The sequence below is a fragment of the Bombus bifarius genome, unplaced genomic scaffold, assembly GCF_011952205.1.
Source record: "Bombus bifarius isolate JDL3187 unplaced genomic scaffold, Bbif_JDL3187 scf7180000009343, whole genome shotgun sequence".
NCBI lineage: Eukaryota > Metazoa > Arthropoda > Insecta > Hymenoptera > Apidae > Bombus > Bombus bifarius.
This window is the reverse complement of record NW_022885057.1, coordinates 1,428,819-1,454,229: the sequence shown is the minus strand read 5'-3', so window position 1 is coordinate 1,454,229 and position 25,411 is coordinate 1,428,819. Positions and strand designations below refer to the sequence as shown.

Sequence of the window (25,411 nt, the reverse complement as noted above, 5' to 3'; positions counted from 1 at the left end):
ATAAAATCACCGTTGAATAAAAACCATTCTCGCTCTAGTTTCCTCGAAACACCCGCTATATCTCCAGATACATCCAGCTTCACCGAGATATCTGTCGTTGTTTTCACCTCCATCATGGACTTCTACGTTTTACCAAGTTTTCAGCTTTAAAGTCTGAAAATTCTTTTAACGAGTATCTGCATTGTAAGAAAGGCACGGCTTTTAAGCTTCTCACTCGTTGGAGGTATTTCTTGGAACAGCAAGAAATTGCCTGGTTCTCGCGCTTAAATGCGCTTATTACGCTGTATTCCTCGAGAAAAATTTGAATTGGTCTTAAAAGGGAAAAGCGAAACTTACAGAGAAAGAAACGAACCGATGTCTGATCGGAGTAATTTTACACGAAATTTCATTGACAACTACCTTACGAGATAAAATAAACGAAGAAGAAACTCTAGTAGAATAATAAAGAAGTTTTTTCTTTGAATATTTAATTAATTATACCCGAGAAATATGCCAACAATTTAGAAAGCAGCGAGATATTCTGAAATATTACTCCGTACATTTATCCTACTCTAATGTTTCGAAATATTTTTGGAATTTAGTTGAAATATTCAACAATTTTTCCTCATTGTCGTGAACTAACGATCGGCTGATCAATTAGGTTGCTATGCTGTGGTATGATAATAACAGTAGCGGCCGAAAAGGAGAGTGGAAACAATGTAACACGTGTAACGCGTCAGATGGAGACGAAGACAAAGCGTGGCGCGGAACTAGCGTGCAGAATTACGAGAAGATCGCGTGCTAAACGATTCTCCTCTTTGACTAGCCCCTTCCTTTTCTCTCGTTCTTTCCCAGGCTCGTGGTTCTTCCTTTCGCACGACGGTTGTTACGTCATACCACAAAACGGTGGAAAACGACGCGAGAATGGAGGAACGTAAAGGGTGCAGATCGCGGCGATGCGATTGATAATGAGCATTACATTGCAGGCACGTTGCCAAATATCGCGCGCGTGAACGAAATCGCGATCAGATCGTTGGAAAATTAATTTTCTGGGTCGGAGAATCGCGCCAGGGTCAAAGATTCACGAGGATATTGATAACTCGAAGGAGGAAAGTTAGTCGCAGACCTTCAAAGGTAATTTAATTCCGGCGCGTTTCTATACTTTGAAAGCTGTGGCAAGACGCGGGAAATAGCAGCGAAAAAGTAGTGGACTGAACGAGGCGACAGTGAAATATTTTTGCCTTTCCATCGACGGCGTAAGAATCGCGTGGAATTCACAAGAGAGAGTGCATGCGTTTCATTCATCACAACCTTAATGACCTCTCTGTTAAATTAATGTCCTGGGTTCTATCGAGACGCGCATGGGGCTCGTTTGACTGCCCGGGTTGGGTTATTAACATTAAACTCAACTTAGAAGAGCTGAAACACTTCTGAATACATTATTTATGCTTTATTAGTGACAGTCTTTCGAAAAGCAAAAGATATTAATTGTTCGACAGAAATTTGCTACTTAATTTAGCTACGGTTTACGTATATAATGAAACATATTGTTCGGATCTGTGTTTTGACTTAACGAATACTCGATGTTCTTGTTTTAATTTTGTAGCTCGTGTATCGCATATTTACTATATCACAGTTTGATAAAAGAGAGAAACACAATGTGCTCTGCGAAATGAGCATAAATCAATTTTATACCTTTCAAACCCGATGCATGGCACGTAAAACTCTTTAAAAACAATGGGCCAATGCGATGTTGTCTGCTATCAGCTACAGCTTTCCCTTTGTTGCTGCACAGATGATAACGCAGCAGGACTTGCGAAACTGAGCGAAATTTTTTACGGAGACCGTGCGGATGGTGGCATATTTTTTATCTTGTACGTTTAACATTTTAGTAAATAAAACCAACAGAGAATTACCTGACGACGCATTAAAATTTTCACAAACCATGTAACATACCAATATAAAATCTATACAATTATTTCAACAGAATTTAAACTAAAAAACAATTGATTAGAGTATTTAAAAAGGTATCACATAGTCATCGCCTCGAAGAAATTTGGATGAAAGAGATGTTCGCAGATCACGTTTAGATCCGTGTATAGAAAAGCAAATCAGACTGCCCTACGCTTTCTTCCGACTCGTTGCTCGTTAAAGCTACGTTTATCGGTGCACGCAAATCAGGCTAGAACGTCAGACAAATGGTAATCGAGAAGCGTGATTAAAGTGATCGCACTTCTAATGGAGAGGAAAGTAGCAAATAAGAGACAAGAAGAAGCGAAACTTGCCTGTCAGTGATAGTCTAGAGTCTAGGGGCGGCGTCGTCTTTCGCCTTCCTTTTCCCTCTTATCCGTGATGCATTGCATTCTACAGGGGCGGCCGCGCGAGCGTATAATGCACGCCGGATTCTCGAAACCGAAAAAGGAAATAGACAAGACCCTTAACTGAAATCAGGAATGTGAAGCGGATGGTAGTTTAAAAGGATTCGCCTTGGTTGGCTCCTTGTCTCGGCTATTTTTTCCTCTTCCTGTCCAATAATCGCATTCTACTTGTTCCACTACCTCCTCTTTGACCCATTCCCAGTTAAACTACATCTATTTCTATGGTATACAGGAATGTATCTCTTCGCGTTTCCCCGCTGATCCTCGCGTTAGTTTCTCGAGCCTGTACGCGCGAAACTTCTGAATACGGTGTATTGGATATTTACATAACCTTCGTGGTCAGAAAACTATGTGCTACTGAGACGTGATCCGCATACAAATGGAACTTTGAATCTTTTATTCTTTCACCTTTCCCATATGTATTTTCTTGGACGCATAAGTGAAAAATAAATTTATCGCACGCGATTCTAGCAATTTGCTAGATGTTTGCGATTGCACGATTTCGATGATCAACATGAACCAAATAAATATTATATTAATTCTTTCGTTTTTGTTTGTAATAAATACGTATTCTGTGAAATTACGGAGTACTGAATATTGCAGAATCCTTTTCCAGATGTCAGGTAAATTTTATCAATATTTTATTCACATCACGTAATGAATATTCTCTCGAGTGTCCTATATCTATATCTATTTTAATATCTACTAAAAATATTTCTTTCTCAACATTTCTTTCATGGATATATCTATAGATATAAGTAATTACGAATCTCACTTAATCGACATTCTATAAAATACTCGAATTGTTCTGATCTTTCTCTTTCTCCGTTCTCGTTTTACCCGTAATTTAGAAACAACGAGGAAAGTTACAAGGACCGATAGCGAAGACATGTTACGGCACATAGATTCAACCTTTAAAGTTTACGGTCGTGTATCAGTAAAATTGTATCAATATCAGTCAGTTTCGATTTTTGTAACGATATCCCACGATACGTCGACAAGTGCCGCAACTGATACGGTTTGCGTGTAAGGATTCAATATCGTTCGATGGATTCAACTGCTTTATGATGTTCCACGGAGAAAATTCCGAGATGATTGGAATATTATTTTTTATATAAACTTATAGAATCCAATGTTTCGTGTTACATGAAAAAGAGAATTAATAAAACGGTGTTTCATAAAGCAAAAACCTCTTCTAAATTTAATGCGTGTCGTCGCTGATAACGAGGAACGATAATTTAACTGGAAGTAATAAACGACAGTTACATGCGTATTTACAACCTGGCAAGACACTGCGTTTAACTACGTTTTTCCGTCTCACTTTGCTTCCCGTGCACCCGCGAAACTTTAAACAGCAACACGGGCTGTAGCTATGTCTGCACGGGCACGCAATTAAAAAGAAGAAAACAAAAAAGCTTTTAGTGCGCAGTAAAAACCATAAAAGGAAAAGATTACACGGTGTAATTTCGTGCAGAGGGAAGAAACAAGTTTCGTTGGTACGCGGCAACAAAGTGTCACAAAAGGAAGTGTAAAAGCGCTTGTCCAGATTTAGAACCTCAATTAAGGCTATGGAGAAGGAGAATCAATGCAGAAACACCGAGTAATCCATCCACTTCCATGGACCGCGACAGTGACTTTTGTTCAAGTAGCATGAACAAGTAAATATAGAGATAGAAAGAGAGAGGAGAGAGAAAAAGACGAAAATAAAAAAAAGGAGACAGAAATAAACGGGATGCTACACCATTGCCCATCGACTACTAACCTAGCGTTTCGTTTCTGAGGCTAGGAAACGAAGAAAAAGAAAGAAAGAAAAATAAACAGTCGAAGTTAGCGATCTTCGCGCATTTCTGTTTTGAATGTGTTCTATTATTCTATTCGGAAGGAAGCGTGGAAACTTTGCGCGATTAAAGTTCCTCCATTGTAGAAAGTTAATCGTGTGGAAAATGATTCCGTAAAAATCTCATTATTTTTTTCTTTCGTTTAACTTGCTTTAAGCGGTTTTATACATTTAACCGGTGTATTATCGGGATATGAAGAGAAAATATCGTTCTTAACTATGTACCGAATGAGGTTTATTTATGCGTACTTCATAGATTTATGTGCAATATATTAATTATTATTTTTGTCGTTTTGTTAATTGGTTCTAAATTTGTTAAAAATTTACAGACAAACGAGTCGAAGAAATTGTCGAGTCTTTGAAGTCTTAATTTTCTAATATATTTTATAACAAAAAAAAAAAAATAAAAATCTTGAGATCTGCTCCGACTGGCTACTGCTATTTAATAGATATGGTTCGTTATTCAAACTTTCCACGATCTAATCCATAATCTTCACGTCCCTATTGTTATATATTCCATCATTCAAGGATGTCGAAAGCGTCGAAACAGCCGATCGATCAATGCGATCATCCTTTTGTTCCGAATAAAAATCAACTATGATAAAAAACTTGGCACTTACCTTATCTAAGCGCTCCTCAGCCTCGAAAATCCCAGATCCGTGACACCCTCTACCGCTGTAGCACCGGTGACATTCTTATCCCTTCATTGGACGCACCTTCAACACCCTTAAACACTGCACGATGCCGCGCCGTTCACGTTGTATCACACAAGAATCACGTATCTGGTTAACTACGTTTCTCTGGCATGTCTCAATCCGCGTGCCTCAACGACGATCAAATTAAACACGCCCCCCTCTCGAAAGCTATCCTGATTTTCCGGACCAAATAAACAATTTAAACGCGTCTTTGATCGACATACGACTTCTTTTGCTCACGAACCGGAACATCACTCATATTCGACGAGCAAAGATAACGGAAGAGCTCGATCGAAAAAATAAATCATATATAAATTTTTGCATAAAACCCGGCTCAACGATCAACCATGCTTTACGTTTGCTGTCATGATCTGTTTAGGTTTTGTTTCGCGACGAGACTCAAGGAATTTACGACAATATAGAGCAGTGACACTCCTTAAGTGGTTGAAGGTCGACGACGAAGAAGTAGAACGAATGATCGCGAAGGCTGTCGCCGCGTTCAGCTGTCACGTTCAGCCGGTGAAAGAGTCGATCACGTGGCTTTTCGTACGCCTCGCCGTCACTCGCATCTAGCAACACCGTTACACCTTCTCGGCGATCAGTCGAGAACTGCGTTCACCACGGCTCCCCACCCGACGCTTTGGGGGCAGGACGCTCAACGTCGCTAGCTAGACACGACGCGCGGCGTCGCTCCGCCTCCACGTGCAACTACCTGCACCCCTCCGCCCTGGTGAGCCCTCACGGCTTCTCTACTCTTCTTCCTTGTCCGTTTTTGGCCGGTTTGCTTCACGCCGCTCTTCCCCTGTTCTCTTCGCGTCTGATCGTGCCACTTCACGCCGCACCTCTTCCTCAAGATGACCGGAGAACCCTTTTCCACGATAGAGCATCCCCTGTGACCATCGACACGCTTCTTCCGATCAAGTTTATTATAGTTAACGGATAAAAGCGATCAATATGTGCGAAGATCAGTGAGCTAGGAAAAAGAGAATAATTTTGTGGTTGATACTTCCTGTATGCTTGATACGAACTTGAAGTGAGTATAATCGATTATGGGTTTTCATTTTGATTTGGTAATTGAGAATCGATAATTGGGATAAATGGATTGGTACTAGTGTCACGATCGGTGGTGCATAGCGATGGTAGATGAATAAAATACGATTTGAAAAATATGTATAGATGAAATTATGAAAAATTAACAGATATCGTTGAAAACACGTAGATTGTATAAAATATTTTTCAATGTGACACATAATCGTTAATCCCGACATGACTCGTAAGCATGAAAATGCTGAGAGGGATATTGTATCTCTGGAAGAACACTCCGTTTTTTGGCAAGTGTGCAAATTCCGACAGATCCGTTACATATGTAAATTAATGTTGCATACACGTTTTCTCTATTCACGAAACCATCGCAAGAAGAAACATCAAGCTTTCTCCAACTCCAAACGAAACAACGAATAATACAACTTCATAGATAAAACTATACTTCTGTATGTACGAACGTTTGTAATATTATTTCTCATTTCGTGTAATAAATCTCTGATTAAAGCTTACATCTGCTTCGTAAAGCGTGGTAGATGAAAATTGTTAATAATCCGATAAGGGATATCTGTTTGTTAAAATGAACTCCATTTTTAATACGTAGTACGCACAAAAGCAACTGTAACGCGTGTAATCGATGGAATGGCAATCTACTGTCCACTTCGTTAATGAAACAGATATAACGTTCGAAATGAGATGCAAATGGCCCAGGGTGTGGTTGAAATGCAGATACGAGCGGCGAAGTTTTTATTTACAACCCCTATAACGAGACCGACCAGCATAATGCGTTTTTTCGAATGGATCGGTCGTATTTCTCTTCGTTGTCGGATGTATTTCTCTTGTCACTTTCTCCCTTCCCCTTACGTTCCCCTTTTCCATTTATCAATCCCTAGCACGGTGATATTTTAAAGACTTAAAACAGCTGACGCACAGATTTGAAGTACTTCTGACGTAAACCTTCTTTAATTTTTTTACATCTGATTAAGTCCAACGAATTTCACTTTTCCGTTGAATCGTGGACTTTGGAAGCACTATTTATCCTTTTTCCTTTCCCTAATCCTCTGTTTTGCGTGCCATTTTTTATAATGTGCCTGAAATTTTTATAATCTAGCGTTCATAAGAATCTTTGGGAAATATTCTATGAAAAAGCAAAAACTACTTATCCCCGGATAAAGAGATAATACTTATAATACAGAAACTTCGGCGCAGCCGTAAGCTATAGATGACTACGGAAAATGATGAAAAATCCAGTTTGAAGCATAAACGAGATAGCTTCCGAACCAAAAGCTTCGTCGTGTCTTACAGACGCTTTCCAAATTCTCGATTAAGGTTCAATGATATTTGTCATCGTTCTCTATCTCTGAGATATCGATTCTGTGGAACGATAAACAGAGAATCAAACTAATCGTTGAATCTTTCGATCAAAACGAAAAAAAAACGAAAAAAAAGGATCACGTGGTGCGGTGAAAATCTTATTTGAGCATCTGTGTTACGATAAATTAGAGTTAAGACGCTATATCTGCCTTTTAAATAACGTACTACGATACTACCGTTTTCGCGTGACAAGGAAGGAATCGAACGGCGGATAATATTTGAGTTGTCGAGGCCATCAAGTCTCGACACAGAAGAGATGAGGATGCAGGTTAAGTAAGTGGTTAGGAAGACGGCGTTGCCCAAAGTAATGGAATAAAAACACTCGACCTCGATGTTACCATGATTGATTTGGGCGGCATTATCTTTCACCTTCTCTTCTCGTCCGGCAAGTAGATGTGTCAAAAATTCCATTGAAAAACCCTTGTTTCTTCGTGTTTTATGAAAACAATAAATGTCCATCACCCAGGCATTATTTCCTGGCTTTAATGATTTATCCTTCTCTTGTCTTTTACTTCGGATTACCAAATCCTGTTTATCAAAATGTATCCATAGCAATTAATCAAAGATCGAATAAAAAATAATATTTGGATACCTATCATCCAACTTTCCAATTGTTATTTTCTACGAAGCTAATATATAAATAAAATCCATTACTTCCTAAGGTTGTCTAAAAAATTACTACAAAATATTCTGTAAGGCAAGATCGCCGACGAACGTGTAGAATGAAATACAGCTCTTAAAACTTTTATTTCTTAAAGAATGAAAATTAGTTGAAACGTATAACAGTGAAATGTAACGAACGTTGTGTCGCTGAAATTACGAGAATCAACTCATAGAATGTCGTAAAAGTAGAATGTTCGGTTTCATTAATGTGCACAATACCAAACGCATACGTAGGTGCTGGGAGATGGTAAGTAGTACGTGTTCCGCAGCCCTTTTATAGATCCGTGACTGCTTCCGATACCGTATACGCCGGACTGTAATTAGTCTGTAGGACTGGATCCAGCTTTCAATGGACCTTCAATGAGCGCTACTAATGACGACCGGATGACGCATCCGGAATGCCTGTTTAAATGATAGTATGCTAATTCAATGGCAAGCATTTCGTTTTTGCGCATATCGTGAAACACATCTGATTTCGTGTTTCAGTTAACACCGTACTTCCTCGTTGTCCCGTCTAACAATATGCATCGCGCGTGTAATCTATCCTAAGAGATACAAGAATTTCCTAATGTAAACACGTCGTCACGGTGAATCGATATTTCGATTATTATTTTTGTATAATGTGCTTGACATTTAACAATTTTTATTACATTTCTCAAATTCTATCTTTGATGCGTCGAATATAGCGAAATTTAAAAATTACGCAAAAGCCTGAAGCCTGTAAACTTTCCGAATCGAAGAACTCTCAAGCAGAATTACATTATTTTTTACGACGCAACGGAATTCGATCATTCCTGTTCGATTTTCGATAACATGACAATGTTTGATCTAATACTAGGTTGGATTTACGTATAGAAGGTATAGGAAGTAGATCGGGGGCGAATGCGAATTCCTATGCGATCCCTGGCCGGGAAGGAGGACTGCGAAAGACACGAAAACGTAAACAGTGACTTAAATCACCGTACACGCCTCGGGGAAAGATCGAAATACGGTGTACGTCGGAAGGATACCTCGGCGAACGTGGCGGAATGATGAGGTGTCGCGCTAGAATAGACAAGGAGGACTTTCCGGTCCGCTATTCCATCCGATTCCGTAATCCATTCCGGATACCAACGGCGTTCTACTCCTTTTTTCTCCTTTTTCCTCCGTCGTCCTTCTTCAATCGGTCGGGAAAGGCGATCCAGGACAGGATACAGGACATCAGTCTTTTCTGTCTTCGCTACGTTCAGGGCTGCAGATTCCACCGAGAAATTCCACGCTCGATTCGTCCTCTTGCGTTCAATACAAGCGCCGCTCTCGGATTCGCCGCGTACTGTGTTCCGTTTTCCTTTCATGGACTCCCTTTCTTCCATCGTGGAATCCTCAACATTCAAATATTCCTTTACGTGGAAAGGGAATGAAGAAAGAAGGGAGTAATCCAAGTAAGACAGGACAAAGGAACGAAGAAGAAGAAAGAACGAATCGGACAACCAAACGAAGAGAAGAAGGGCGACGCGAGAAAGCAAAACGAAACGAACAGGTGAAGGTGAATGGTAAAATGAAAATATGAAACGAACAAAACGACGACAGAGGTGGATCGTGCGACGGGAACGAAGAACTAAAATTAGAATAGAACCAGGACGGAGAGAGGGGCCATGGAAAGCGGTGGAAAATCGAAAAGGTGGTTAAACCGAGAAACGGTGAAACGAGTGAGAGAGCCGGGACAGCTACTTGCGAGAGGTTGGGTATACACCGGGCTCGCATTCCAAGCAGACTTGGTGAACCGGGTTCATTATTTTCTCGTTATAAGTTTCTACAACTCGAGCTTGTTGTCGTAACGCTGTTAACGCGGACGCGTCGCGAATTGTTAAAACGGCTGGCGAACGATCAGCGCGCGTATATATTCGGCGGCTTCCTTAAACCCCGTGTCACGCGCCGCCCTACCACTTCGTTCCTTTTCATCCTGGCCTCTACTCAACCGCCACTCTCATCCTCTAATACCCATTCCTCGCTCTACTCCTCCTTTATCCTCTTCTTTTTTCGTTTATTAATAAACGAGCCACTGTCACTTGCCTCTCTCTCTCTCTGCCTTTCTTTTCTTCAGTCTTTTTCCCTTCAGAGGCGGAGGATATTGGAAAAGGCAGAGGGAAGAACAAGAGGACGAAAGGAAAAGCTAGTAACGACACGACGAAAGGCCAGTACTCGTCTCGTTGTTCCTTTGCAGTACCCAGCGGAATTATTGAACAACTCGGTGACTTGATGTGCTAACTCTAACTTCCTCTCGAACACGGCAAAGTGTTACCGTTGAAAGTGGAGCACAGTCACAAGTATCGTGAGCGTCGTTCGTAAAGGATCGCACCTGACGATGCCGCTTTAATGGTGACTTTAATTGTACCCTTTGATTTCAACACGTTCCCTACACTGTCGATTCCATGCGCCCTCTACGCGATTTCTATCCCTTCTATCTTGCCAACATTAAAAAGTGACGATATTCACGGACGAGAGGATTGTTGCTCGAAAAACTAAGGTTTCTTGTTACTTCGTGTTACCTTTATACAAGTGTTCGGCTACTGTTTCAACATAATTTAAGGGCTAATTCTTGACGCCCAAATAAAATGAAAATCAAGAATAAAACATTACGTTTTCGGCTTTGTTTTTTTTTTTTAGTTATTGACAATTAAAAATCGGCCAAAATATCGCCTGCACGCGAACAAACCTCCTTACACGAACAAAGGAAGGTCAGCCTAAGTAGCGGGGCGCACAGCGATCCTCATCCGAACGACACATGAGCAACAGCTTACCTCGTACAAGTTGTAGAGAAGACTATGGTATTTAGAGACGTAAGCAACCCCGCGCGACGTTTTGCAAAAAAAATGATAAATTGAACGTTAAACCTACTTACTCGTGGAAAACCATAAGAACATATCGAAAACTGCTCTATGAAATTTGCGCGAGTTTTTGTTAGCCAAAATGTATACATTTGCAGAATTTTCGGACATGCAAAGTATTTTCAAAATAGACCAATGATTGTGGGATACCGGTACGTTAAATTGTGTGAAATGTATGCAAGAAAATACAAGAAGAAAAATCTTTGCAAATGGATGAGTTAACTCAGAGTAACTGAAAAACAAAGCCGAAAACGCAATTTTTTATTCTTGATTTTCTCCTTAAATTATGTTGAAACAGTAGCCGAACATCCTGTATACCAAGAAATGAAATAGGAGTGATACAGACATACCACCTATCTTTGTCATGCGAGTAATATTAAAAACTTTAAACTCAAATCGTGATTCGAATAGCACTTACGGAAGATTAATTAAACCTTGCAGAACATTAGAGAAAGTAACGTTCTCGTTGCTTAGTTGCCAATCATTATGAAATTGGTCTTTACGCCCTTTGATAATCTTCCCTACGTTCACCATTTAAAAGCTTTGGAAATTGAAGAAATTGACGAAAACTATAGAATACGATAAATTGATGATAGCCATTCGACGTTGGCGAAAGAGTTATAAACAAATCGTTGGAGAATTGAAAACGTTGAAATAGCAAGCCGGGCGTTCGATTCAGGCGGTGCAAATGAGTGGAGCGATATTAAAATCTACGCGGGCAACAGATGGGCTCGGATAGCTTTACGATGCTCGAGCCAATAACGAAAATCATTAAATTAGCTTTAACCGCCGGTGCACGGCGTACTGTTAACAGCGTACTAATTTTATTATTTAGTAGTAGCATAAAAATCCTGGAATTCCCTTCGTTACTTCTCCTGCCGACGCAATTCACAGGCTTTTAAAGTAATAAGTTCATCCGTTTGACTATGTTTTATTTCGCTATTACGCTTACATGTGTATGTACCAACATTGTACGATATAACGTAAGGTTTCAAAAACTACTCTTATCTTTGCATAAGTGTACGTTCAAGAAAGAATTGTATATTAGTAAATATAATGTATATCTTACCTTGTTTGTGCAAAAATTCACACCAACGAAGGATATTTTTTCTTAAAAAACGTGATTAATGGGTTTTCACGACATGCACGCGTTCAAAGTTTGACATGACAGCCATATTGCTTTTAACGCTACCAGAAGCGTGGAGTTGGCGCCAATTTTCATGTACCGAACATCGGTAACGTGACGTCCTACAAAATTTTATACGTATTTGATCTGTAACTGGCGTGTACCTCGTGTGTACTGCCTAATGGATCAATATCGCACAAATAATGTTCGAATTCATTCAATTTAAGAAGATGGCACTACTGGATTCGCTTAATGCTCAGAGCTGAATGTTTACAGCCAGTCCTATTCTTATCATCTTAGCATTGACTTCTAAGTTTGTGAACCGTTGGAAAAGGAGAGATTCATAAAAATTCTGCACACGTAACTTGAAAACAGATTTTATTTGTTTCTGTATAAATATAATAGATAAGTAGATAAATAGATCATAGTCATATACGTTATATATAATCATAATTATAACAAAGTGTATATATAACATATAGTTATTACATCATGAGATTCGTTACGCACATTCGATTCGTGTTAATATTGTTTATTTGAAAGTATGTTTATTTATCACACATTCGAATGAAGATAATGTTATCGTGGAAAATGTCACTTTCTCACTTCTATCTTCGAGAAAAGTGTACGCGCTCTATTCAAAGTGTCTTAGTCCTTGAACGCCAAAAATATAAAAGAAATATACTTATATTTGATAGACATAAGAATAATGTGTTTATTCAAGTGCTCCTTACGCTCTAGTATGAAAATCGTGCGATGTACTTTAAGTGTTAAATATAAATCATCTTACACGTTAGTATTTAAAAATTATTCGTGAGATTTAATATGATTACGGCTAACGCTAACTCAATTCTTGAAATACAATAGAATCTTATGGTAAAAGCGTAAACTGTACTTCAACCACAGCGTACATACATACATATAATATACATCAAATACGAAAAAAATGTGAAAAATTTTTGAAGTTTATAACGAAAAAGGTTTAGCCTATACAAAAAAATAAAAAAATTTATGTATAATAAAGTGGTTTTATTACAAAAGTAATAATGTCCCTGCATACGGCGCGTATGTATTATATTACTATTGCTGTTACACGTAGTCATACAGCAACACAAGAAGTTTCGTTTCCAATATAAAACTCTATTCCCGCTTATTACTTTTATTTTATTCTGTTTGTTTAACATCACATAATGATGTTCATACTATTTACATTCCAATATTTAACTGATTACTTCATCTTTAAAACGTAATATATTTCATTCCCTTTCTTAAATATCCTAACTAAAATACTTTCCACGATATACACAATTAAATTTAAGAAAAATATATTAACATTTCTACATTTAATTAATTTCGTTACTAATATTTAGAAATATGTTACCACCGACATACGTTGAAGGTTTTCATGATTTGGAAGCCGTTAAGGCTATGGAATATAGACCTTTCGGCAAAACCGGATTGATGGTCAGCAAATTATCATTTGGTGGCGGACCGCTTGGTTGTCATTATGGGTTGGTACTTAATTTTTATTCAAAATTTTATTCCATACATAACATAAGCTTTAATATCTATAAAAAAATTATGAAAAAAATGTTTTTATAAATATTTTTAAAATTTAATATTACGATAATTTCATACTTTCATATGTTGATACGGCGACAGTACGTATGATGAAGGTCAAGCAATTGAAGCGATACGTCAAGGAATAAAACAGGGGATCAATTACATTGATACCGCACCATGGTATGGTCAAGGTCGCTCCGAAACTACTATTGGAAAAGTATTCTTTTTTGCATATTATAATACACATATTAAATATATATCTTTTTCTAATTTATTTAATGTTTAATGCTTATTTAATGTATCTAGGCACTGAAAGGCATTCCACGTAAAGCATATTATATCGCGACAAAAGTTGGACGATATGAATTAAATTACGAAAATATGTTCAATTTTTCCAAAAAAAAAACTAGAAGTAGTTTCCTTAAAAGCTTGCAACTTTTGGGTTTGGATTATGTTGATGTCATCCAAGTAAGAACCATCAACTTTTTATGGTTTGTTTCATTTATCAATTAGTAACATGTATTTCTTATAGGTTCATGATATCGAATTTGCACCAAGTTTAGACATAGTAATTACACAAACCTTACCAGAACTGTCAAGACAAGTTGCGGAGGGCAAGGCAAAGCACATTGGTATCACTGGATATCCGATATCTATTTTGAAGGAATGTATTGAGAAAAGTAATATTAAAATTTCTTGCGTACTGAGCTATTCAAGGCATACACTAATAGATAATACTTTGTCTGAATATATTCCATTTTTCAAGGTAGAATTTCGCAGTAAATTAAATATCCATATTTCTCAGAATAATACTTGTTAACAGTTTAAACAAATGTACCAATTTCTTAGGCACATAATATTGGTATAATTAATGCTTCTGCACCATGTATGGGACTTCTAACTAATAAGGGTGCACCAATTTGGCATCCCAGTTCAGAACAAACGAAAAAAGTATGTGCAGATGCTGCTGCATATTGTAAGGTATATAAATTTGAAACATTAACATAATATACATTTGTATTTGAGAATACTTTATTTATGACATAATGAGAACTTATCTTTGCAGGATCATGATATAGAATTAGCCAAGTTAGCATTATGGTATTCTATGCAATGCAAAGATATTACTACATATTTAGTTGGAATGCAAAATTTAAAAGAACTGCAGATAAACCTTGATGTTGTTAAAAATGGAATTACAGATAAGGAAAAAAATGTGCTTCAAGAAATTCAGGAAATGTAAGTATAACATTAAAATAGCTAGCTTTTAATTACTAACAGTACAGTGGAAAAACGTTTTCTTATTATATATTATTTCCTTACATAATTTAACAAATAAACCACGTTATAAAATTTTACTAATAACATATATAAAAGTTTTTAGCAAAAAAAAGAATTCTTTTATCACACTTCAACTTATGAAAACAAATATAATATATATAAAGTTATATGTACAATTATGCCATGTAATATATGCAGTAGTAAATTTAAAAAAATTATATTTTGTATGTCATATTAAATTAGTTAATACTATTTTATGAGTAATTCATTCTAGAGATAGGGCAATGTATTCTATAAAATTACATGTTTATTATCTTGGATATAAAAATTTTAATTAAATTAATTTTACAAAATAATTAGAAGAAATATTTGTGTTGTAGTAGTCGTCTTGTAGTAATTATTTTGTGGTAGTAATAATCAATTTTTTTTATATGGATTATCATGTTTTTATAAACCATAAACTCACATATTTAAAAAATCATACATTGTGTTCCATGTGCCAATAGTCCCCGTTCTCAAAGATTTTTAAAGTATCTGATCTGACATGGGATTACATTCTATCTACTATATTTCTGTGATAAATAAGTACCTATTATACTTAAGTTGATATGAATTTGGTAAGTTGTCAATTATTAAAACAAGAGTTCTCGCTTAATAAATCATTTGGACTCATAACAATAAGGCAATGGTTAATTGACAATACATGAAATAATTCAATTATACTTATGTCCAAAATTTAAAAAATTCAGAAACAGAAATTAGAGATTTCTTCTTATAATAACGAAATATAAAATGATCCTTCTTTTCATTCCAGGTATTTATGTAAAATAACAGAGAAACACTGGGAAAACAAAGAACTTGAAGCATACTGGGAATATATGAAAAAATAAGAGAAATATATTTTTTTGCACATAATATCATTATACTGTTAATATTGTTTTCTATAATATGTTAAATGCTAATATACGTAATAAATTTTTTACAAAAACTATATTTTTAGTATATTTAACTTTATATAACACAAATATTTTAATAAACTAAACTATAAATGCAATCTTTAGATATGTTTTAGAAGATATGGTCTCAGACTAAAATATTTATAAAAATCTGGTTGTGTATTTAAAAAAATATCAGATATAATTCTTTCTTTTTAGATTTAATTCTTCTAGATCTAATTTTAAATGCTTATTTATTAAGCATTGATCTAGTGTAAACTACAGGCATATAATCAGCTTCACCAGGTTTAATTTGATATGTCAATTCATACATTAACACAGTTATAAGTGAGCCCAAAATTGGCTTGTGGTACATTTGTTGCAATTCAAAACCTTTCTTAAGACATAGCTCTCTCCCACCATCTGTATATTCTGAAGCAACAAGATTAGCACAACTGTATCCTTCAGTAATAGCAAACTGCACAGCAACATTTATAAGGCATGAAGCTATTCCTTTTCTTCTATATCGCTCATGTACATAGAGCCTTTTGATCCATGCACCTTTATCTAATCTATAGCTTTTACACAAAGCAACAGTTCCTACAATCTTCTTAATCTGAGATGAAATGTCAATGTTTGAATCACGAAATTGTTGTTCTGTCATTATGGTATAATGTACATTCTTTGGATTATGTGTCATTAGGTAAGGTTCAAATGCTTCAGCAACCCAAAAGCATGAAAAGGCATTAGACATATAAATCCTGTTATAATAAATGCAGAAGTTTTTATGTTAATATTTACTTTTATCTGAAATACTTTGTTTTCATAACAAAAATTTCATACAATACTATATTAATACATTTTAATTCTGGAAAGGACTATAGTTTTGATATTAACGTCTTAACATTAGCATTAAATAACACATACATATAAAAAGTTTTTACCTTGGTATATTAGAAACTTCTTCATTAACTTCTATAGTTTTCACAGTGAAAGTTATATAAGTTCCAACATATACCAAAAAAATGACGAAAGGAATAACTAAAATGCAAACTGTCAAGGGCAATCCAAAAAAAATAAACATTATAGCGGCAAACAATATCATCAATTGAAAAGTCAATTCTTTAAATACAATTCCCAAAAACGTCGAATTTAGAGAAGACATTACGCCCGCTTTCACTAACTCCTTACAATTAATTTCATCGCCTGGCTTATAACTTCGTACTATTATAATGTGATTCATGTTGGAAAACAATTATCTTACTCTTTACAACTTTTATACATAATTAACGAACGAAATGCAATAAATTAAGATATTGCGAGGTTATATTTTCGATATGTTCGCCATCTGCAGCTAATACAAATATCAAATTAGTAATTTGCTCTCAAGTATGTGTATATATATATATTAATATCTGATTAACATTATTTCTTTATTTAATATATAAAGGGTCGGTAAATACTTGTTTGTTCGCTAACAAGCTTTCTATAATAAAATCAGTCATTAATAACCTAATGAACTTTTTCTAGATATATGTACTGAGTTACTCCATAGATTACATAATAAATGATATAATTATAAAATTTCTGGCAACATTTTTTAATGTAAATATAATGTAAATTATCGAATCTTGGGTAAGAATATACGCTTCTTTCATTAAACTTACTGATTATTGATGAGTATATGAATATACGCCTTAAGGTTATCTGGAAGTGGGAGAGTCAGCGTTCAGCCATTGCTACTCTGGTCTAAAGACGCGTTGTATGTGAATGGTCTTCTGTACTTTGTCTAATTATCTTATTAACGAAATTGTTTTCTCATTCAATATCTTCTGAAGTAGATATCTAATAAAACGGTGGTAATCATGAGTGAGCGGCCGAGTAATGGTGAATACAAGTATCAAAGGGAAGAAAATGCCGATTCGAAGGTAAGAACATCGTCGGAAAAGGAACGTGATGAAAAGGAACATCAGGTTGACAAAGCCGGGGAATATGTCCGGGAGCTTTTGCAAGAAAAAGTTGAATTGGATTCGCAAAAATGGCCTAATGCAACCAGATTAATTGATCAAGGTGAATGTGAATATTGCTCTATCATCAGTAGTCATTGTTTTTAAATCGTCTTTATTATTTTTAATGGCCGTGTTTGTTTTTTTGCTGTTTGTATATTTATTTTTGTAATTTACTAGCATAACTGTTTGTATACGATTTGTCGGTTTTATTACTTCAAAGTCGAACTGAATAAAATATTTAAGGTTAGATTCTCATGTAAGCGAAAAACAGTTTGCACTTTGTTATTTAATTTTTCTAACATTGTTTCGAATATATTACTAATTCTGTACACAAATTATATCACATTTGTTAATGCAATAAACAATAATTAAAAGGAAACATCAAACTTTTCCGTAATAAATAAATTTCAGGAAATACAAACGTATTTAGTTTAAAGAATCAATATTAATATGTATGTAAACCTATGTTATAAACCATTTACGTATTTTTATATTGTTTTAGTATACAGATTAATTTCTTTAACACCTGTATATTATGAGTATATAACTTTAAACATCTATTAAAGAAAAATGTATTAATAATTTATGAATATATAAATAAATTGATATATATTTTATAACTTATTACAATTTTTAGTATTTTTCAGTCTAATTTGTAATGCAGATTAATGAATATTAATAACTGTATATGTGCTTATATCAATAAATTTCTGATTACAGTAACAAAAAATAAAAAATACGTTTTTACTACCATTTATTTTTAAATCTGTATTTATTATTATCATAGAATAAAAAATAATTGCTTTGTTCTATAGAAATTCAAAAAACTCAAGCTATTGGAAAACCAGTTAGAGATCTTAAATATGTGGATATTTATCGCGAAAAACCAATTCGGGTGTCAGTTAAAGTACTGGTACCGGTTCGGGAACATCCAAAGGTAGTAATCGTACTTTGTTATAAGTTATTTAAATAAATATATGAATGAAATTATATCTTGAAATTATGTACAGTTCAATTTTGTGGGAAAATTACTGGGACCAAAAGGTAATTCTATGAAACGTTTACAAGAAGAAACTATGTGTAAAATGGCTGTACTAGGAAGAGGATCTATGAAAGATCGTCAAAAAGTAATTTTGTATTAAAAATGCTGAATTTTGAATTTTCATTTGACTTAGTTTTTTGTTTATATATATATTTATTTTTGCTTGAAGTTATTATTAATATAAAGTTATTATCCCTCTATAAAATTCTTCGTCAACTTACTCTAATATAGGAGGAAGAATGTCGTATGTCTTTGGATCCAAAATACGCACACCTTTCGGACGACCTTCATGTGGAAATAACAGCACTTGCACCTCCGGCAGAGGCTTATGCTCGTATTGCATTTGCGTTGGCTGAAGTTCGGAAATATCTTATTCCCGATAACAACGACAACATACGCCAAGAGCAAATGCGCGAAATGGAAATGAGCATGACAGATGATCCAACAAGTGGTGATGATAGAAGGCCCTCTGTCAGAGGAGTACCAGGTGCTGGAGGAATATTAAGACCAACCACAAGACCAACGATGCCAAGGTCTTCGCGAGGTAGTGATATTTTCTAATCACCAATCTTTTAGTAATGTCGTGTTAGAAAATTGTGTTCTACATATATTCTGCTTTCAATGTTAGAGTGAACGAATTAATTTCAAAATATATGTTTTTTGAGCTTCGTCTATTTTAGCGGCGATACTTCCACCGCCTTCGAGCCGGGGACCAATCTCACGTCCTGTTTCAGCGAAAAGTAAAGTGTTCTCTATCTTAGATCGTGCAAGAGTTGCAATGGATCAAAGTTATGGGTAAGTTTTAAGTTAAATTAATTACCGTAATTAAGTGAATATTGTTATAAATTCATAATATTATATAATATATAGTTATGAGACTGCTACTCCACCTCCAAGTAATCGTGTCGGATCTCATCATGATTACGATTATCACACATCAACGGGCAGTAGCAGCCGATACGGAGACCGACATTATACATCAACATCAGGGTAAGTATAATTCTATCAAAGAGTTAATTCATCGAAAATGTTCTTATCCGTTATAACTATTTTTCATGTTATACATTTACATTATCAATCCTATCCCTTAATGTCTCACTTGACATAAATAAATGAGGTAAATATTTCAAACATTAAATATAACATAATAAAGTTTTATTAACAAGTATTATGGTTACGTTATGCTGCTTTTCGTAACAACTTATAAAAGGTATATATGTATAATACCAAAATAATTAAAATAATTGAATATTTTATTTAAATATTTAAAATAAAAAAATTACTAGAGTCGGGCGTACGCGTAATATTTCTAATCAGTCATATCGCAATTATGAAACCGTAGCAACGAACCTTTTATTTTATACTAGTATGCGGTTGTTTGTTCTCGAGATATCATTGTATCATATCATTTGATAAAATCCATAATAATTTCCAATTTCGTTATTTATAATGTTCTTGCATAATCAGATGTTTTTGTTACACATTATGACTAACCTATCACAACATTAACCCCTTCCCGTGCTTTAACGAGTCTGACTCGTGATGCAGATTTTGGCCCAAACATGAATATCACGAGCTAGGCTCGTGAACAGATAATCGGGTCAAACATGAATATCACGAGCCACGGCCGTGAACAAATAGCTTTACATCTGCCAGAGTGTTTTAGAAAATATCATACCATGGAGGTTTTTTTAGAGTTGTAAGTATTTTCTTATAAAATATTGATTCAAGGTGAACATTTCTTATTATTGAATTTTTTGTTTATAATATGCTATTTATTGTTAGCTGTAATATTATTACATTGCTTAGGATAAAATCACATTTGAAGACTCTTGAATTTTTATTGAAGTATCGTTTATTCATGAAATATAATTTTGAAACTGCCATCTATTACAAAATATAATATATTTATAATATCTATAAAAGGAAAAAGGATTAGAGTTTACTTCCACAACAGCAGTGTCGCGTAAAACTGACTATATCATAGGTATTTGCATCTCGGCTTGTATTGTGACTGTTCTTGAGCATCAGTCTGGTTTGTTTATCACGCTTTGACGCCTATCGCTTGGGCCCGAGTTTCGTCGAGCTATATGGCACAGGAAGGGGTTAAGTCACGTGTGCTCAATTATGGAATCCAAGTCATCCTTTTCTTATTGCTACTGCGCAACAAACGTATTTTGTGGGAAAAAGTAGGTTACCCTGTTCGAAAGACGTTTTGTTGCCATCCAATCCATCTTTTAAGTAGTACATTGGTACAGTCATTTCTTGACGGTTAAATTTACTTACTGATATGACCCAAAATGCATTTTCAAGAGCGCTGCTTTCTTTCAGAGTATATTGCAAATGTTTTATAGTACAATGATTTTTAAAAATAATATTTGTTTCTTTGCACACATTAAAGCTCTACTCATTTCCACAATACGATAACTAATATTTGTTCTCGTCTCAATCTTTTTTTTTCATTATCCTTCTAAAGTTCCACATCTTTTTCTGAAATGTGTGAAATGCAAACAAGGTTGAAATGATTTAGGTTCTTAATGTGTATTGTACTTTTATATATCATTTAGAGATGATATGTATCCTTCCTCGAGGTACACAACCTATGAATACGAAGACGATGCTGTCCCGCACTCGTCGCATAACTACTACGAAACATCAGAATATCCAGGTAACATGCTTCTCATTTTACATTGTTACTACTTTTTTTCTAGCATAAAAATATAACACGTAATTGTACAGAAATTATCATAAACATACACGCATGTGTGATATGTTGGAAATTAACATAATAGCAATGGGATTAAAACATTTTAATATATAAATTATACATAGGCAAATTTTTCCTGATTTATCATTCATAAAAATAAATATTTTGAATTCAGCTAAATAAAAAATTGATAATATACAAATTTTAAATGGAAATATAAATACGGCCAAAAGTTTAAAAAACATTAATAATTGTTTCTTGTAATTTTTTGAACGATTTATTATAACAATTTCGTACTCACGATAAAATCCATAAGAATTAAGTAAAATAATAAGTTTCGTTGTTTTATACAAAAATCTAGAAATTCCATATTTCTCGCACAAAAAATAATACACGAATAAAAAGTTCAACAATATAAAGTGAAAATAATTTCCATCCACTATTTAAAATCGAACTATATTTTTTCGAAATCGAACTTAAAGATTTTCCTATAATATCCTAAATATTAGAGCATACCCTCAACAGACACGGGATGCCTTCACATAACAATGTGTGATGTTAACTGAATTATTCATCAGCTCATTCGCAGTTATTTTCTTTTTAAAACATTTAAAATAACATAATGCTCTCGCTTCGTGTAGTATATAGCTAGGAAATTATTCGATTAATATCATATACACATATACATCGTCGTGGTGCCCTTATTTAATAAAAATAATGCAAATAAATCACTCCATGAAATTCGCAGAGGAATCATCGAGCCGCGCATGGAAATCGTACAAGACGACAACGACATCGGGCTCAAGCTCGCGCTACCGCAACGCCCCGTATTCACGACCTTCCAAGTAAAAATCCATTAAAAGAATCATCCAAATATTTTCTTAATTTTATCTTGTCCAAACAATTCCTGGATTCTGAAGCGAAACAACGATCTTTCTTTTTTGGCTGTATTGTTTCTCATAGCCCTAAACCATTGACGTATAATCTTCCTAACACACGGCAACTTACGATGCCGGCAATGCCAAAACCTAGTAACCGAGATCGTTCTTAAAAGAAAATGGAGGCACTCTGAGAGACTAACACGGTAAACGATATGCAGATGGTATTACAATATTTCATGGTATTGCGACGATAGAACCAAACGAATATAAAGTAACTGCCATTTCTTATCGATTTGTCGAGGGTTTGCCAAAGGAAATTTTCTACTAAATGGTATTAACAAAACTTTCGTCTATGATCACTATGTTTCATATATTCCTTCTTTGGAGTAAAATTTATCTAGCATAAAAGAAACTTTTACGTTCGTGAATAATTTGCTTGTTTTCTTTATTTCTACATAATAGAATTTTTTCCAGTCGTAGTGTAATAAAGCATTCACATGCTTTTCAGATGTAATTCTCATGGCTACTGGATAAGTACTAAAACTCGTAATACAATGAAAGCTGTAATCAAACTGTTTCCTTCAATTGCGTTTTTTATCGCGAACAATCGTACATAATATTCAGCCCGTAGACAGTCTGGTTTTTTATGAAAGCATTGAAAGATAGAGAAAGAGAGAAAAAATACCTCCCTTCAAATCCTTTCCTCTCCTGAAAAAAATGTCACGTCAGAGTGGAAGGCTAGAGGACCAAGAGGATCAGTGGAACGAGACACGTAAAATTGTCAGATAAAAAAAAAAAGAAAGAAAAATGTCGGAGCTATGTCACATTTTTCGAGATGTCAAATTTCGTATCTTTTTATATAATTTCATTTTATATGCAGTTTTTTTTCTTTGTTTTGTTAATTGGTACAATGTATAATGAAGTTCATGACATGTAAATAAGTGATTTTAGTTCTTAATTTATATATATATATACACATATATATATAAATTGTTTATATAATATATAATATATATAATAATATATATATACTATATTATATATATATAATTGTTTGTATATATATAACACATACATACACATATATATACATAATCTTTTTATTTTTTAGATAGGATCTATTCTTTCGTTTTAATATATGATGCTTTTTAAATGTTGAAAAGTACATAGCTCAGACAGTCGTGTGCGTTATAATAAATAGTAATATGTCTAAAATAGAACAAAGTACAATATTGTAAATGATGTTCAGTGGCAGATGACCGTATATAAATTAATATTACATAAGTTACATATAATCATGTAATTATATAGTAATTCATTTAATATTAATATGTATAGTATCTACGAGAAAAAAAATAATTAAAATGACGTGTTGGAAGCTTAAAATGACATAAATAAATGTTAAACAAAAATATACGTGTATAGTAGCACGTTCCAAATATACGAAGTGAAAAATCGTGTAGCTTGTAAACATACAGTAGCCACAACATTACGAATAGAAAGAAAAAAATTGTGTAATCATATAGTATAAGGATACAAAAAAAACAAAGATAAAAAAACTTGTGCGTAACTTATAAACATTTTTCCGTTTTTGAACGGGATTTAATCATTTCTGCTATACATATATCTATATATAATTCCCCTAAACTGAAATAAATAAGAAATGTAGCGCTATTATAATAAGCTACATTTTGAAGCTTTAAATCAAAATCCTAATTAATCAATAGTATTATAACTTGGACGAAAATAACGAAATGTTTTCAGATCTAACCCATAATATTAAATATCTTCAAAGATCCATAAAAAAATCTCTTCATCAATATATTAGTAACTTTCATTTAATATGTTTACTTTAAATCAGCCACGAAATGTTAATTAATGTTAAGAAATTTTGTCAAAAGAATATAATAAATCTAATTTAATTTTCCTTAAATATTTAAGTACATATGTTTCAATTACGATAATATAAGCGAGAATAAAAATTAAAAAATATTTGTTATATTCACTAAATGCCAATCGAATACGTGTTTAATTTGTATTAAACTGGATTTATCTTGCATATTATTTAAACTTTTATTAGCAATAAACTTATGAGAAATACAAAATAGCAGTGTCACTGTTGTTATATACTATTGTTATACATATTTTTAGTCTAAACTGATTGAAGTTTCGTTATGAAGTACTTAAAACATTTACTTCTAACATATCTTTTCATGTATCCCTCTCAGGTGTATAGAAGAATACGGAAGGTTGCGCGGGAACACGTTTTCATGGATTAAAATATTTTAATCCTATCCTATTTCTCTGTTCAGTGGACTTTGAAGTGCCTTGAAATCACGTGAGTATAATTTTATTATTGTAATATAACATTTTAATTAGTTTTAAAAGTACCTATAAAATGTAAAAGGTATAATCCAATTTTATTTTTACATACAATATAGCTGCTGATTTTATTTGCTTGCATAATGTTACCTCAAGATACTTAGACGATTTTTTATTCTTTATTGATGGAAATAAAACTAACATTTAGTGAGAAATAAATGAAGTTTTTTTATAACATAATAGTTAAGGCATCAATTTATTTTTTAGCCTGCATGTTCAATTTGATTTGCTTCTTTTGTTAATTTCATACTAAAATCTGAGATAGTAAGACTTTCTTCCAGGCAATGGAGTGTACAAACCATGCACAACATTGTGATTACATCAATCGAAGAAATAATGATATTTCCCTCTTAAGCACTGACCGGTATGGTAAAAATTAAGATATGTATTTTAAATATCTTTAAAATTCCACATCAATCCTTTCAGCACAGTAGACAAAATTTTAAACAAATATATTTATTTGGTGTATTTTTGCGATGTCGTTGTTTGTTAGAAAGTAGAATTAAAAATCATTAGTGATATATAAAATAGTTTGCGAAATACTCGTAGCAACTTTATTAGATCTTTCAATTCGATTAGATCTAATTAGTTTCAATAAATGTGATCTCTTGTTCTTTTACACATCTGATTTAAAATCTATACGGTAATATT

At 34.0% G+C, this 25,411-nt stretch overlaps 4 protein-coding genes across 11 annotated transcripts in view; 2 read left to right on the top strand and 2 right to left on the bottom strand.

Annotated features, from left to right (window-relative positions):
• Positions 1 to 5,521, bottom strand: part of LOC117215073 (lachesin-like) — a 181,443-nt gene extending 175,922 nt beyond the window's left edge. Inside the window, exon 1 of one of the 2 annotated variants that reach the window (XM_033461495.1) lies at positions 4,815 to 5,521. The gene's annotated coding sequence lies outside the window, so the exon portion shown is untranslated. The remainder of the gene's footprint in view (positions 1 to 4,814) is intronic. The other variant, XM_033461493.1, reaches the window with a different exon arrangement.
• A 6,707-nt stretch (positions 5,522 to 12,228) lies between these two features.
• Positions 12,229 to 15,795, top strand: LOC117215039 (L-galactose dehydrogenase-like). Of its 4 annotated transcripts, none has more exons than XM_033461430.1 (8): positions 12,229 to 12,320; positions 13,331 to 13,471; positions 13,623 to 13,740; positions 13,830 to 13,991; positions 14,056 to 14,289; positions 14,373 to 14,504; positions 14,590 to 14,762; positions 15,619 to 15,795. In XM_033461430.1, the coding sequence occupies exons 2-8, from the start codon at positions 13,335 to 13,337 to the stop codon at positions 15,692 to 15,694; spliced, it is 1,032 nt and encodes a 343-aa protein (XP_033317321.1). In that variant the 5' UTR covers positions 12,229 to 12,320; positions 13,331 to 13,334; the 3' UTR covers positions 15,695 to 15,795. The 4 variants fall into 4 exon arrangements, with proteins under 4 accessions (XP_033317321.1, XP_033317320.1, XP_033317319.1 ...); XM_033461429.1 differs by having other exon boundaries at positions 12,230 to 12,369; XM_033461428.1 differs by lacking the exon at positions 12,229 to 12,320 and adding an exon at positions 12,438 to 12,481.
• Positions 15,796 to 15,878: 83 nt separating this feature from the next.
• Positions 15,879 to 17,169, bottom strand: LOC117215040 (N-acetyltransferase family 8 member 3-like). Its single transcript, XM_033461431.1, has 2 exons — positions 16,684 to 17,169; positions 15,879 to 16,500 (listed from the first exon to the last, which is right to left on the bottom strand). The coding sequence occupies exons 1-2, from the start codon at positions 16,980 to 16,982 to the stop codon at positions 15,990 to 15,992; spliced, it is 810 nt and encodes a 269-aa protein (XP_033317322.1). The 5' UTR covers positions 16,983 to 17,169; the 3' UTR covers positions 15,879 to 15,989.
• A 435-nt stretch (positions 17,170 to 17,604) lies between these two features.
• On the top strand, positions 17,605 to 25,379 carry LOC117215038 (KH domain-containing, RNA-binding, signal transduction-associated protein 2-like). 4 transcript variants are annotated; one of them, XR_004489011.1, is made up of 9 exons: positions 17,605 to 17,809; positions 18,564 to 18,685; positions 18,759 to 18,875; positions 19,022 to 19,334; positions 19,456 to 19,585; positions 19,661 to 19,780; positions 21,358 to 21,458; positions 24,607 to 24,716; positions 25,042 to 25,379. XR_004489011.1 is itself a non-coding variant. In XM_033461425.1 (8 exons), the coding sequence occupies exons 1-8, from the start codon at positions 17,605 to 17,607 to the stop codon at positions 24,612 to 24,614; spliced, it is 1,116 nt and encodes a 371-aa protein (XP_033317316.1). In that variant the 3' UTR covers positions 24,615 to 25,379. The 4 variants fall into 4 exon arrangements, 3 of the variants coding, with proteins under 3 accessions (XP_033317316.1, XP_033317315.1, XP_033317314.1); XM_033461425.1 differs by having other exon boundaries at positions 24,607 to 25,379; XM_033461424.1 differs by lacking the exons at positions 24,607 to 24,716; positions 25,042 to 25,379 and adding an exon at positions 22,246 to 23,176 and having other exon boundaries at positions 19,471 to 19,585.
• Positions 25,380 to 25,411: the final 32 nt, after the last annotated feature.

What these genes read in the sequence shown, in the direction of transcription:
- LOC117215039 (XM_033461426.1), top strand. Translation starts at nt 12,670, where the DNA reads ATGTGTTTATTCAAGTGCTCCTTACGCTCTAGTATGAAAATCGTGCGA. An exon ending in CCGAAACTACTATTGGAAAA is followed by an intron (nt 13,741 to 13,829) that starts GTATTCTTTTTT and finishes TAATGTATCTAG; the next exon opens with GCACTGAAAGGCATTCCACG. An exon ending in ATTATGTTGATGTCATCCAA is followed by an intron (nt 13,992 to 14,055) that starts GTAAGAACCATC and finishes TATTTCTTATAG; the next exon opens with GTTCATGATATCGAATTTGC.
- LOC117215040 (XM_033461431.1), bottom strand. Translation starts at nt 16,982, where the DNA reads ATGAATCACATTATAATAGTACGAAGTTATAAGCCAGGCGATGAAATT. An exon ending in GAAGTTTCTAATATACCAAG is followed by an intron (nt 16,501 to 16,683) that starts GTAAAAACTTTT and finishes TTATTATAACAG; the next exon opens with GATTTATATGTCTAATGCCT.
- LOC117215038 (XM_033461423.1), top strand. Translation starts at nt 17,605, where the DNA reads ATGAGTGAGCGGCCGAGTAATGGTGAATACAAGTATCAAAGGGAAGAA. An exon ending in CATTATACATCAACATCAGG is followed by an intron (nt 19,781 to 21,357) that starts GTAAGTATAATT and finishes TATATCATTTAG; the next exon opens with AGATGATATGTATCCTTCCT. An exon ending in CGAAACATCAGAATATCCAG is followed by an intron (nt 21,459 to 22,245) that starts GTAACATGCTTC and finishes TGAAATTCGCAG; the next exon opens with AGGAATCATCGAGCCGCGCA.